We start from the raw sequence: 14,820 nt of genomic DNA on the forward strand, positions 1-14,820 counted from the left end.
GGGATTAGTTCCCTACTCATATAGTGAGGGAATATGCTTGATAATACCAACAAAAAAATACTCCACTTTATTACGTTGAGCATATGCCAGCGTGGCTCACTACTAGTTTGAGTGGGTAAATATGGCTCTTCACACCCAAAATAGACAACACTTTCAAATGAAACCAAAAGCATAGATTCATTTTCATCCAAAAGGAGCAACCTCTCCACCCTATCTGATAGCTACCCACTTGAAATGTGATCCATTCATAACACTGCTCCAATTATTGAATATAAGTTCTGCTAATCCTACAAGATCTTTTATTCAAAGTGTTTATATCCTCTGACTCAAATCAACTACACATAAATGTAGCAGAAAAAGAAACTTGGCTATTTTGAAACGGACAAATACCACTCCTTTCACTACTCATTGATGTTTGTATTTAATTCCAGGGTGTTTGGATTACATTATTTTTTGAGAAACAGTTGTTGCTAAAAAATAATACAATGTGAGGAAACTGTTTCACAATAATATAAGCCCTTCTCTTCTACAGCAGTTTCTAGATGCAAAACACTGAATTATTTGAAACTGGATTTTCCACATCATGATTATCTAATATAGTATTCAGATTCTTTTCAAATCTCAACCAGACACAGTTTTACCACGCTTTTATGACCTTGAATCGGAAAATACAACATTTAGAATGGAAACATAATCAAAAAGTTGCAACACTATCTACGACCAAACAATAAAATACAAGAAAAAGTAGGTCGGATTCATATCCTCAAAAACACGTTCTACTTATCTTTAATCATTTTTTTTTATTTACCACGTTTTTTTAATCATACTGCTTTCAACAAAATCGAATTATATAAATTTCCCAAGGGTTGCTAAAATAATTTTAATGAAAAATGAAATTTTGCCATCTAGTAACTGTTAACCAAATAGAATATATTAAAACTACGAACTATTTTTATATACAATTATTAGCTATCCAGAGAAAACTGAAACTTCAATACTAAAACACTTTAGATCTAGTTCATGCATTTCACTCCTGAACCCAAAGATAGTAACTTCAAGTATGTCAAAATCATGAGTTCATGAACGATTCTACAAAGTGAAGCAAGAGAGACAAGACAGGCCTGGACAATTAATAAGTAAAACTAAAGAAAATATGTAGCAAAATAAATTAACTCTATTACTAATGGAAAAAATTGATTATGAAAAATACAAAATACATCATACTGGAACCCAGCCATTGATAAAAAAAGTAAAACAACATGAAAGGGACCTTTATCCCTACAATGCACCCCTAGAGCTGATAACAAAACTCTAAGGTAACTTATGTGCCGAAAATATGTCTGTGGACTGGTGGGGCTTCTAAACATTTGACAACTTCCAACCATGGTTTGTCTATCATAAAGAATGAATTTTTTGACATGTAGGCTAAAAATAAAACAGGATTCTCAAAAGGCAAAACGTTAAAGTTCTTATATCTTATCTTCTTCTTTACACTGAGATTTTGTAAAGTCTTGACCCTTGGATCTTGAATATTTAGCATATCATTGTCATCTTGCTCCACGGGCAACCCAAAGTCAATCAAGCACATTGCCCTGAAGGTAGAACAAGTTTCAAACATGAGAAATAAACACTTTAAAAACAAAAATAGTGTCTAAGGAAATGAAATAATTAGATTCTGGAAGAAAAAACATACCTGGAGCTATAAACAACAACTGAAGATGAGGTCGATGATGGAGGGAATGAAAGCCCAATAACTTCACCAGGAAATTCCTGGTATCTCCTGGGAAGAACATATGTGTGCCGCTTTGACCATTCTCCCAACTCTTTGGCCTCTATGTCAAATGCATACACATGATTTGAGGAAGTTGTAATTATCATTACATTGCTGTTCTGGGGCGGAAATCCACCAGCAGTAACAGAGGCACCATCTAGTCGTGAAATGAACCAGTGTTGCCTGTTGCACAAAAAGGTTGCAATCACTCCAACCCCAAGAATTAAAATCAAGAAGATAAGTGGGAATGAGGATAATCCAAATGCGATACAAGTTAAATAAATTATTTTGTACTGGAACAGATATTTTGTTATTATAACTGCCAGTAAGCAAAAATGATCAACAGAAGTTCACAAAAAACTTTCTTCCGGTTCACTAATTGGTGTCTTTTTTATTTTAACTTGAGCAATAAATCGACATCCTAGCAACCTGTAACAAAACAAGTAAGTGATAGGAGTCCTGAATTAAAAAGGTTAAGCAAATTAGAGACGGCACCTTAGTATCTCCAAGTTAAATACATATATATCCCCAAAGCAGTTCACGGCTGCCAACCACTGCCTATCAGAACTGCTAAACAATCTTGTTATGGGAGGCTCAGTTGGAGGTAGTGTTTCATCTTGCAAGTCACGGCAGGGTGTAAAAGTATGCACTAGTTCAGAGCTTCCCACATCCACAACCTATATCATTCAGAAGTTAAGTGTGTTAATAAACAAACTACATCGAACTTTAATCCAAAGATCATAATAATTTAAACTATCCTTCTTGAAACTTTTCACAACAAAATTAATTGTGAGAAACAAGATAGATGGCCATTAGACAGTAATCCTATAGTGAAGTACCAACTGTCCAAAACCTACTAAATTCCGAAGATACAAAGTCCAGAATAGCAAATAGCAGAGAATCATAGCATGATTAACATAAGTTATTGACTTCACTACAGAAAAATAACCCATGCAAAGATTAAAATTTTATAATTACAACATCCACACCAAAAAATCATGAAAATTGCACCATCCAACATCATGTCAGTCACTCCAATGTTACAGAGTACAGACTACTGGCAAACAAGGAAAACAAATTGCTTTATTTCAAGGAAATCATACTTCACATAAACTTAAAATTGGAAGTACACAAACAATTTAAAAAAAAAATGGAGATGGGGTATATTACTAGCTTACATATATTCTTCTATCATGCCCAGCAACTATCAACCAAGAGGAATCATGAGTAAAAATCATAGAATGGGCAAACGGTAATTTCGGAGGAAGTTTCCTTTTACTAACACTCCATGTAACTTTCCCACCTTCAGACCTCCTCAATTCAAAGAGGCTCGGCTTCAAATGATCCGAGTACGCAAAAAGCATCCCAGAATTTGAAATTGTGCTGCAAATAATCTTTTGAGATGCCTTACTTTTGACTCGGGCAAGCATTTCAGTCTTTGCATGGCCTCTTGCTGTGTGAACATTTCTGAGTTGTAGCAAATGAATATCTAACCCATGTGAAGACTGGACCAAAATCATTGACGATTGGCTGATGGCAGTATTAAGCACTAGTTGAATAGGCGTTCTCTGAGGTGCAGGACAGATATCATGAGGAGAAAACTTCGTAAATTCTTTCACAGGGTATGCAAAGAGTTTAGTGTCATCTCCTGCTGAGATAAGCATGGGAACTCCCAAATGTGCCCACTTATGGTAACTAAACTCAATGGGTTTTTCTTCACGCCGAGCTCTTTTAACCCTCTCATCTGGCAAAGGATCTGCTAAACAGAATAGCATAGCTAAGGAATAGAAATATCAAATGCATTTACAACTCAAGATCTCATTTACATGCATCTAAGAAGATATAGTGTCCAATTGGATAACTTTTTACAGCAAATTGATCAGAAAATAGCACAAAAAACAGTTTTCAGCTTTTTTATAAAAAGGGAGTTTCAACTTTCTGAAAATGTTTTATTTACATCCAAAGCAGATTTTATAGAATATGCCCATCCAACATGCAACCACAACTAATAACAATTTAACAACAGACCTTCTTGGGTTATTGGTACAGCGACAGTCAAAGCCCTAACATCATGCGTATGAGCCCTAACATTTTGAACGTAGATCCATCTCTTCATCAATATTGGAGAATTGACACCATCAGGTGACACTAGCTGACTAGAGAGCTTATAAAGAATAACCTTCAAATAAAGTAATTGAAACCAAAATCATTATTATGCACTTAGCTAGCAGATTAAGCATGGGAGAACATGGAACCTTAAGGGGAAGAGGGGCAGGAGACAATAATATATAAATAATCAATAATAATACGGCCATAAAAAAGATAAAGATAAACCACATTTGAAACATAGGGATGACAGAGCATGCATAAAATAACCACATATATCAAAACCCAAAAGCATAAGAGGCTTTCGGAAAAAACACAATGAAAAAACTATAGATGTTGGCAGTAACACCGGTGAGCTTGCTCATCTTATCTTCCTACTATAAATGCGTCACTCAATAATGCTGTTATATCTCTTATATTAACCATGTGGCTAAATCTCCAAGAACAATTACACAACTCAAAAGAAAACGCACCAATCCACAAGGAATCATATCAAGATCTAAAAAAGGGCAAACATGGGGCTCTAAAGTTCATACTATGTGCGGGAACAAGGGAGTGTCTGACCCATGTGGGTCTACACTATACAGTAGGCAGCCTTACCATGCTTTTGCAAGAGGCTGATTCGATGACATAAAACTGTGACCACCTTGTCACATGGCAACAATTTTAACCTTTGTGCCAAGGCTCTCCTCTCTATCTCTTGATTTAGCAGCTCTTTCAAAAATACATGAATGCATAAAAAACATCGTCTGGATAAGCTTCAAAACCCGACAGTCATCATAATAAAAGAGACGTTAACATAAAACCATAAATATTTCATGAATTGGTCAAACATTAACAATAATAAGACAACACAAATCATGCTAAACTCAACTTACTGACTCGAGCCATGATAAAAAATAATATAAATGGCTTATAACAATCTCACAACACCCCAAGTGCACAAATTATTATATTGTGTAAACATGATACTGCTTTTGAAATGTACTACAAGAAAGGTAGTTGGAAGCCTTCACATGACTTTCTCACCGTTCATCCTATAAAAGAGGAATGGACTGCCTTTCTAGTAGGGCATTTCAACCATCTCATTATTGTAAATTATGCTAAAATATTCTAGCGTTTATTATTTAAATGTTATAATAATGCTTTCACTCTTTGCAACGTGTCAGTGATCTAACACTTCCACCAAATTAATACTTAGAAAAAACAAAAAAATAATTAGTATACAAGTTATACAAAGACATTATTAGAAATTAAAATAAGCCCAGTAGTAGAACTTGACATACAAAATATCGGAATTTATGTGAAATAACTTGCAAGTGTGCGGCATCAATTATACTAATCATTAAGGTAAAAAATTGTCAAACAGCTTACGAAGTTGAGAGGCTGGATTGACGCAAAAACAATCAACAGCCCATTGCAAATGTAAAAAAGATTAATTACTTTGGTCTAATAAGGATTCAACAAACTTCGCAACTTTGTACCTGACCATCAGAACCAGCAGAGAACACCCTATCATGACTGGGAGCTGCTGCCAGAGCATTTACATCTCCCTTGTGTAATGAATGTGCTTGCAAGAGAGTTCCATGTTTGCTGTCCCAGAACTGGACACTACCAGTGCTGTCTGCACTAACAAGTGCCCCAGACCTAAATGATAACTAATCAGTGACAAAGGTTTGAAAATAGCCAAAAAGGCACTACAATATTAAATTACAACAATATGCTCAATATATAGTGTGGAAGTACTCATAAGTTATGATCAAAGATAAATGGAAAAAGACACATCCACTGTCACCTTAAAGACAGCAATGCCCATATACAAAGATCATGTCCACTACCCAAACCTCCAAGTCCAGCTGTAATCCTATAGACTTCATGGCCTGATATAACATCCCAGCATCGTATTAGCCTGTGATGAGATAAAGAAAAGAAAAATTTGTAAGTATATTTAACTAGGAAATGGTAAAATTTTGTTAAAAAATGGGAAGATTATGCTGCTGGATTTGATTCATTTATTGTAGAATCAAGCACACATATTTGGCCTTTAGCGAAACAAAATAGGTAATAAATTTCTTGTATCTTTAAAAGTGACACAAGACAATATAGCTCAATAATCATTAATCAATCACAACATTAACACATACCCATCACTACTACCAGAATATACATGGCTAGCATCTGTACTCCAAGTTACACTTAAAACTCGTCCTGAAAACAACTCCACAAAACATTATATTAAAAGGAATCAACTACACAGGAAATCAGCAAGCCATATAATTAAGGAAAAACAGATCTCACCTTTGACCCGAGGCAATGATTTTACATACATAAAGTCATCTGTATTAGAGATGGCATAAATTCGCACACATCCATCATCATAACCTATCGCCACACGAGGATACTCAATCACGGTTTGCTTGATAGTATCAGGTGAGTCAGAATCTTCGTCACTTTCACTGTTCTCGTCATGTTCATTGGAATTGTCAACTTTACTCACAAATCCATTCCTGGCAATAAGGCCCTTTGTTTCGGAAATCATTTCTTCACACTTTGGCATAGGCAGTGTCAGAGCCATTTTCCAGATTGAGACACCATCTGACTCTAGCACTGTCTATAAATGCACATAAGGTATAGTTAAGAAACGAAATAACTAATACACAACAATGGTCATTAAATGAAAAGGTTGAAACGCTGGTCAGTCAAGACACTTTTCGACAACATAATACATATCACACAATATTTTAAATTTAAAAATAAAAAATAAACAATTAAATGAATCAACTATTATAAGTAAGAAATGAAATTAACTAATCTGCCATAACAGTCAATAAATAAAAACAAAGTGCCGCAGTCCTTACAAAAAGCTTTAAGCAACTTAATAAATATTACACTAACTCTGGTTTTTGTAAAATAAATACTATACAATATACATTTTACGCTGATGACACAACTAGAATACACTCAGTACTAACAACAAAGACATAATATGCCTAACTGTGCAGCAAAAATCAATGTATTCGATGTTTTAAATTGTGATTCACAACCACAATTGTGCTGCAATATCCATTTTGTCAGTTTATGCAGCTGCACTAACCACATTTGTCCATAACTGCGGTAAATTCAACAAAACCCCACTTGTTTGTCTCTAAGTTCAACTTTCTATTACAATTAACAATAACATCCATTTTCAAAGCTTTAGGACATGCTTGTTCAGGCTAGAAAAGTGTGACAAAGTAAAAAAAGGCTCCCAGCTACTGCCATCTGGGCAAGATAGATGTATGCAAGGCAAAGAGGATGTTTCAAGGATTTGAAACTGTGACGACCACGACCAGGTCACAAGGCAAAGAACCTTAGAGTTGAGTTGAAGCTTAAAATAAGCGATTCTTCAAAAATGATTGCCAAAATGTGAGAAACTGAACCGAAAGCTATAAAATCAAGCTTCTACTGAAAACTGAATTTGAGCTTACTTTGTTGAATAAAAGTTGTAACTAAAACTAAAACCCTAATACAAACTCATGAATGATTTTTTATTTGAAAAATATGTTACTAAAAAAAAGCTAAATAAACTACCCCTATTTACATACACGATCATATATAATAAAACATGATGTTAAAATGAAAAATATTAAAATAAGAAGTATATACCATTTGCTTCAAATGGAAAAGATCCCACTTAGAAACGGAACCATCAACATTAGATGAAAACAAACGGCCACAACTATTATCATCGTTTGAACCATCAGGGCACCAAATAAGAGAAGAAACTCGTTTATCAGGGTCTCCATGAATAGTTAACTGACAGTGCCAACCGATTGAACCAGGAGAGACTAACCAGAGTTCAAGCGAACCATCTTGGCGAGCTGCGGCTACACGCAAACCGTCGACACTAGTGGCTAGGGCTATGACCGGTGAGGGTTTCCAATCGATTGAGCTTATTTTGTAAAGCTCACCCATTCTATGTTATAGAGAACCAAGGAGAAGAAAGAGTGTGAAGGGAGAGAATAATAGTGTAAAAGAGAGAAGAAGAAAATCAAAACATTTTGACGGCTATGGTTGTTATTACTTATTAGGTTTTTGTTATGTTAAGGGGTTTAGGCGCGGAATGATCCGTTAACATTTTCGGGTCATGGATATAGGTCAGGCCCGGTATTTTTTCAAGTTTCCTTCTTTTATGGATGAATATGATTCAATCGTGAAGCCCAAAAGAAGAGGTAAGAGATGATTGCCAACAAAAATGAATAGATATTTACTATCTATTCGTGTGAAGATTATCTACTATTATTTGTACTACTTTTTTTAAAGAGTTAACTATGATTAAATATGAATGATATATGATACATTATATGTTAAACTCATATATTGTCAATGTATACATTTTTCTCAAAAAATAAAACTGATAACAATTCTGAGAAAGAATATATACACTGACGGTGTATAAGTTTTATATACTTTCAATATATTATTTATCATTCATATTTAATTATTATTGACTTTACAATAAAAGTAATTCAAATGCATGATAAATTATATATTAATTATGTATAAATTAGTATAGTAACAATGTATCTTAATAATTATTAATCTCTTTCTCAAATTATACATTTTTTAAATATTGATTTTTGGATAATGTAAAGAGATTTTGATTATTAGGATGTATAAGAACATAAATCATATATCATGATATACGTAGTTTTTAATGTAATTACTACGGAAGTCAAACACTTCTTTCTATTCTATCTATTTATCTATTAACTATATAACAAAATAAACTCATCGATGACATGTGTCAATCTCTCAAACAATCATGAAATGTGTCAACATCTCATCAAAACTAAAGGCCCCTCATGACATGTGTCAATCTCTCAATTGAAACTTTCCCTCCAAAACATGCCAACCTTCCATTTTTTGCTCATTGTACAATTTAATTCTAATGATTGATTGACTCATTTGTTTTTTATTCTATAAAGAAATTACATCTCACAATAAAGGGGATTGAATCCCTTTTCACATGTGAATTACCTATATAACAAAAAAAGCTCTTTTATGACATCCGTCAATCTCTCAAACCCTCATGACATGTGTCAACCTCTCATCAAAACTAAAGGTCCCTCATGACATGTGTCAATCTCTAATCAAAACTTTCCCTCCCAAACATGTGAATTACTTCTCCACCATTATCATTTCATATCTCCATATTCTTCTCCATATTTCATTTCATATTTCTCTCTTCTTCTCTCACATGTCTACAATCCAATGTTTCATTCGTCAATCTTCATTTCATTAAACTTAATATGATGGCTTCTGTATACCGATACTAAATCTCGATCATTGTAGATTTGTTCTTATTTTATAAATATGTTGTTTAAATTGTACTTTTATTGATTTTTTCATTCATTAACCTAATAGGATGGTTTCTGTATCCCGTTACTCAATCTTCATCATTGTAGATTTGTTCATCTTTTATAAATATGTTGTTTAAAGTGCATTTTTATTGATTTTTCATTCATTTGTTTACTTTTAGATATGTTCTTATTTTCTAGATATTTTAATTGATTTTTTGTTTATTATGTATGTGTATTCTTATTTTTTCTTTGATTTGTTTATATTGTATATATGGTACGATTGATTTTATTATTTTGTAGATTTGTTCTTCCAATAATCATCTTCCTTAGTTGTCTGATTTAGAAGGATTTCATCCCTAACAATGACCAAACCCTCAATAACTATGTTATGTACCCGATCTCCATTTATATATATATACACATTTAGTTACAAGTTACAATATTGTATTTGTTTGTTTGTTGTTATGGATTTATTTATCTTCTCATCTTATTTCGCTTTTATCATCTTATCTCTTCATTTGTAGTTTGACTCTCCCTTAAAGCATATCTACGGGTTAGTATTATGTTTATGTGTCTCTATCTTACTAAAATCTTCAATTTTATTCTCATTTGCACAATAAATGAATTTGATTATTTTTTCTCACATGATATTTATTAAAATATTTTTTCATGTGTGGTTATTTTTCTAAAGCAGGAAATATGAATTGGCCATATTCTTTGTTTCGACATTTGCAGAAAAGAAATATCACATCTTATAATACAACGATTAGAGGTTATATTCATTATCTGAGTGTAAAATAATAGTTCTTTAATTTTATTATGTGTTTGTTCTTTTACATTCGAAATTATTATTTTTTCACTATCTGAACGTGTCAACCTTATATTAGTAAGAAAAATCTTTAAATTTTTTTAATTCTCATCGTAAATAATTTGACATGTTCAATTGTTGAATATGTATATTTTATCTAATTAATCATAGTAAATGTGATCATCATATCAGTCATATCCATCAAAGACAATTTAATTTCATTTAAATTCTACTATATAAATAATTAATTTATGGAATATTAATATTTAATTCCATTTATATTCTGTTTTGTTCGAATTTATGGATGAGTTACAAAAATATAATATAAATTTTCATAATTATAACTAATAAATTTGTGGAATGCTAATTGAGTAATAATTACTCATTAATGTCTTTGAATGTATTAGTTGAGTAATATTAATTGGTAGTTCCACTTTAGAAACTGAAATTATTAGGCATGATTGTCTTTTAATGTATTTTGCTCTATTATCTAAAAACTAAATAATTGTCCTCCACAATTATTTTTGTTATTTGATTTTTTATTGTGTTTTTTTTTATTGAATTTCTCTTTAATATAATGTAATAATGAAAATATTAAAGAAATTTCATTTGATTTATATTTTGAATTATTTATGATTCACTAATTTTAAGTAATGCTCATTATAGATATAAATTTTCATAATTATAAATAATAAATTTGCGAAATATATTTATATTCAATTCCATTCATATTCTATTTTGTTTGAATTTATGGATCAATTACAAAATTTGAATTTATGGATCAATTTATATTTATATGCAATTTGTCATGATTCATTCAACTCCATGACAAGCGTGATTAATTGAGCATATTACATGATTAGTTTAACATTGAAAATTTAATGCATGTTTATAATTATTCTTATAAAGAAATAATTAAATAATACTATCATAAAGAAACATAAAAATTCAACATTTTTCAGTCAGTTACAAAAATGATAATATACACAATTAATCAATTGTTAGTTACATTTTAGAAGCCAAAATTATTAGGCATGATTGTCTTTGAATATCTTTTATTCCGTTATCTAAAAATTAAATAATTATTCTCAAAATTAGTTTTGTGATTTGATTTTTCATTGCGTTTTTTGATTAATTTCTATTTAATCTTTAACAGGATGTGACAATCAAAATATTAAAAAATTTGATTTAATTGTAATAATTAATTTTTTTAATTTATATTTTGATCAAATTATTTATATTTCCCTAATTTTAAGAAATGCTTATTATTGATATAAATTTGGTGTAAATAATAAATTTTCAAAATAATAGATTAATATTTAATTCAATTTATATTCAATTTGTTGTTTGAATTTATGGATCAGTTACAAAAATGAAATATAAATTTGCAGTATTATATTTAATGAATTTATGGAATATTAATTGAGTAATATCTACTCATTAATGTTTTACATCATTTCCGACAATTTGTTTATATTTGGATTCATTAATCTATAATTCTGATTTATTGAATTGCATAATGTGCATGATAATTAAGCATATTACACAATTATTTAACATTAGAAACTTAATGCATAATTATAATTATATTGATAAATAAATAATTATATTTTTAATGTCATAAATAAATATAAAAACTCAAATTTTATGGATAAATTATAAAAATGACATTATACACAATTAATCAACTAAGTTAAACGATCAAATATTATAAGATGATGATACAACAAATTAACTCTATAATGTATGTGATTTATTTAAAAATAAAAGGAAGGTGATTAACTATGCAATATTAAAATATAATGTTACTATAGTAATATTAAAATAATAATAATATGAATCATAACATATTGTTTATATTTATTTTAGAGTCAAATAATAATATTTATTTTTATACTAATCTTATTTTAGAATCAAATAATAATGAAATTATAAATTTATTGATGATTTTTTTGATTAATATGATACTACTAAGTACTAACTATATCATGTTATGTATGTGTAAAAAACAATGTTGGGAAAGTCCAGCAAGAATATAAACCAGAAGAGGTCTCATATTAAGTTTAGCTGTATCCGATTTAAACAGTTAAACCGTATGGTTTGACCGTATGATTTTATATATAATTAATAATTTTTAACAATATGAATGCACTGGTAACATGTATGATTTTAACCATGCGAATGCACGAGCAACATACATATTCTTAATCATAAATGCACATGTAATATGTGTTCTTAATCATGCGACAAAAAAATACCATTTCGTGCAAATGCACGGCTAACTTGCTAGTTTAAGGTATAAAATTCAAGTATTTTTATCTAGAAGGATCCAATTGTTCTTGAATGAGTGACAGGTTGGTGAAATTCCTCATAAAAATTTGGGTTTTCAAGTGACAATATATCTCAAAAGATATGGTTTGAAATATACTAAGGGGTAGTGATCCAAAATATTGTGGGTGTACTGAGTTAGTATTTATAAATTTAAATAAAGTATTCCTTATATTTTGAGATAATTTATTTATTCATATTTTTATTTAATTATTTTTACAAAAATATTTCTAAAAAGTAATAAATAGTTATAACTTTAGTAACCGAAGAAAATAAATTATTTTAAAACATAAGAAATATTTTATTCTCTTTATAAATTTGTTGTCAATGTATAAGCCTAAGCTTAAATCGTGTGGGTGGGTTAAAGCTAACAAACATTGTTGCATGCTCCATTTGGGAGCCAATTTATGGAATATACATAATAAGAATTATCTCGAAGCAAATATTATAAAAAATAAAGAAAACAATAATAAAGTAATTTTTATTATTTATTTATAATGGAATAATATTTTTATTATTAAAAACACAAATAAAATTATGTACTTTTTTTCTTGAGAGATCATTAGTTCTACAGTAAAAGTGCAACAAAATCAATCAAATCAAAATTTCAGGATAAATTGGATATTAAATTGGATTGGATCTTACAACCAATTTGTTAACAAACAACTTGAACATGGGATGCACTATTACACCATGATTATGAGCACAAGAGTAATTTCAAATCATGTCTCAAACATTTGAAGAAACATATTAGTTCACATCATTTTGAATCTAATAAGTTTAATAGATTTGGTTTGTGGGGGAATGGATTCCTTAAGCTTGTTTAAAAATATGAAACTTGAACTTTAATTATTAAACTTAATTAAAGTTTGATTAGTTTATCTTTAATCAAATTTCTCTCAAATAATTTAAGATTATTATTTAGTTTTCACAATCATGTTTGAAACATATCTTCTAAGATACTTGAGAATTTTTTTGTTTCTTCATGTATTTTAAGGTAAAAATATAATCTCATTTTTTTGGTATTATTAAGAGTATTTTCTCATTCTTTTGGAGTAAGAGAATACTCTTAATAGTACTAAAAAAATTAAATGATACAAATATTATTGTCTTTTGTTTTTTCTTTATTTTTCATAAAACTGTCATCTATGGATTTTATAGTAAAAGATGAAATAGAATACAAATAAAATATTATTTTATGTTAAGAAATCATAATTCAGCTCATTGTAGTAAATACAATGATGTAAAAATTGTATCGTACTTGCCGGTTCGACCGGAAAATCAGACTCCTAACCGGTATGGTATAGATGTTGAACAGGCCAAATATCAAAATTGGTCAAAATCGGTAAAAAAACTGGTGAACTGACCAGTATTTGACTAAATCGGCCGGTTTATACACATATTTTTTTTTTTTTTATAAAAAACTTAAAAACTCATTACAAGGTGACTCATCTTTTCAACATTTCTTTAACACTTCAAGACATATGCTTCCAAGACATACTAAGATTACATCTTTTGGTTTCTAACATTTGTGTGTAATCTCAATGACATTCATAGAATCTTGAGTACTGTCTGAAGATAGGATTTTGTGCAAAAATATAATCTCGATATGAGACAACTTTGATTCATTAGCGTTAAATGTTAAAACCCAAATTTATTCATTTTGTAGAGTGAGTTGTGAACTTGTGTCATTTATTTATATTTTTGGTTGTTAAGTGATACTTTTGGATTGATATATGTTTTGTAATTTAGACTTTGAATTTGTTAAAGACTTAAAATTGTTTGTTTATGTGAATTTTGAGTAGATTATGAATATGAGTTATAAATTTGAGTACGTACCTATTTGAATTTTTTTGTTATATGTGCTTATATATATAAATATAAACATGTATATACAGTTTAATTGTCATGCGATTTAATTATTGAACAACTGGTTGAATCATTATACCACTATATTAGTATCTTGACCGGTTTGATAACGATACAGTTTTAATAATACCGAGTAAATAAATATCCGAATAAATAATGAAATATAAATATGATTTTATTAATAAACTTGGTTTCAGAAACTTGTTTCTTCAGTTGCAAAACAAATGAGTTTGAATTTTAATCAGCATTTGAACAACCAAACTAGAATAATTTACAAATAGTGCAACGAACTTAAGATGTTATTCCCACAGGAAGCAATGAGTCTTGCCCCTACCACTTTATATTATACAGTAATGTTTTTATCAATAGTAGCTTTATTAAGTTGAAACATGAACTATATACCGGTTTATAGACAAATATCAACTTGAATATCAACAATTAAACCATCATTAGGAGGAGCTGCACTATCATCAGCAACCTTGTCCATTTCCATTCCCATTCCCATGACGTCTTCATTTTTCCTCTCATCCTCTTTTTTCTAAACCTTCAATCGCTGCTTAAGGGTAAGAGCTTTAGCTTCAAAGAAATTTTATATA

At 30.0% G+C, this 14,820-nt stretch overlaps 1 protein-coding gene across 1 annotated transcript; it reads right to left on the reverse strand.

The window, feature by feature from the left end:
• Positions 1-1,154: 1,154 nt before the first annotated feature.
• LOC109338980 (U3 small nucleolar RNA-associated protein 4-like) lies at positions 1,155-7,931 on the reverse strand. The gene is made up of 10 exons (XM_019576334.1): positions 7,523-7,931; positions 6,176-6,488; positions 6,022-6,085; positions 5,673-5,786; positions 5,362-5,524; positions 3,800-3,950; positions 2,950-3,527; positions 2,267-2,448; positions 1,694-1,954; positions 1,155-1,592 (listed from the first exon to the last, which is right to left on the reverse strand). The coding sequence occupies exons 1-10, from the start codon at positions 7,829-7,831 to the stop codon at positions 1,322-1,324; spliced, it is 2,406 nt and encodes an 801-aa protein (XP_019431879.1). The 5' UTR covers positions 7,832-7,931; the 3' UTR covers positions 1,155-1,321.
• Between the last annotated feature and the right edge of the window lie 6,889 nt (positions 7,932-14,820).

This window comes from Lupinus angustifolius, unplaced genomic scaffold (genome assembly GCF_001865875.1).
Source record: "Lupinus angustifolius cultivar Tanjil unplaced genomic scaffold, LupAngTanjil_v1.0 Scaffold_50_78, whole genome shotgun sequence".
NCBI classification, from domain to species: Eukaryota; Viridiplantae; Streptophyta; class Magnoliopsida; order Fabales; family Fabaceae; genus Lupinus; species Lupinus angustifolius.

Coding starts and splice junctions, on each gene's coding strand:
- LOC109338980 (XM_019576334.1), bottom strand. CDS start 7,831: ATGGGTGAGCTTTACAAAATAAGCTCAATCGATTGGAAACCCTCACCG. Junction 6,086..6,175: donor ATCATTGCCTCGGGTCAAAG/GTGAGATCTGTT, acceptor AGTTGTTTTCAG/GACGAGTTTTAAGTGTAACT. Junction 2,449..2,949: donor GGCATGATAGAAGAATATAT/GTAAGCTAGTAA, acceptor TGAATGATATAG/GTTGTGGATGTGGGAAGCTC.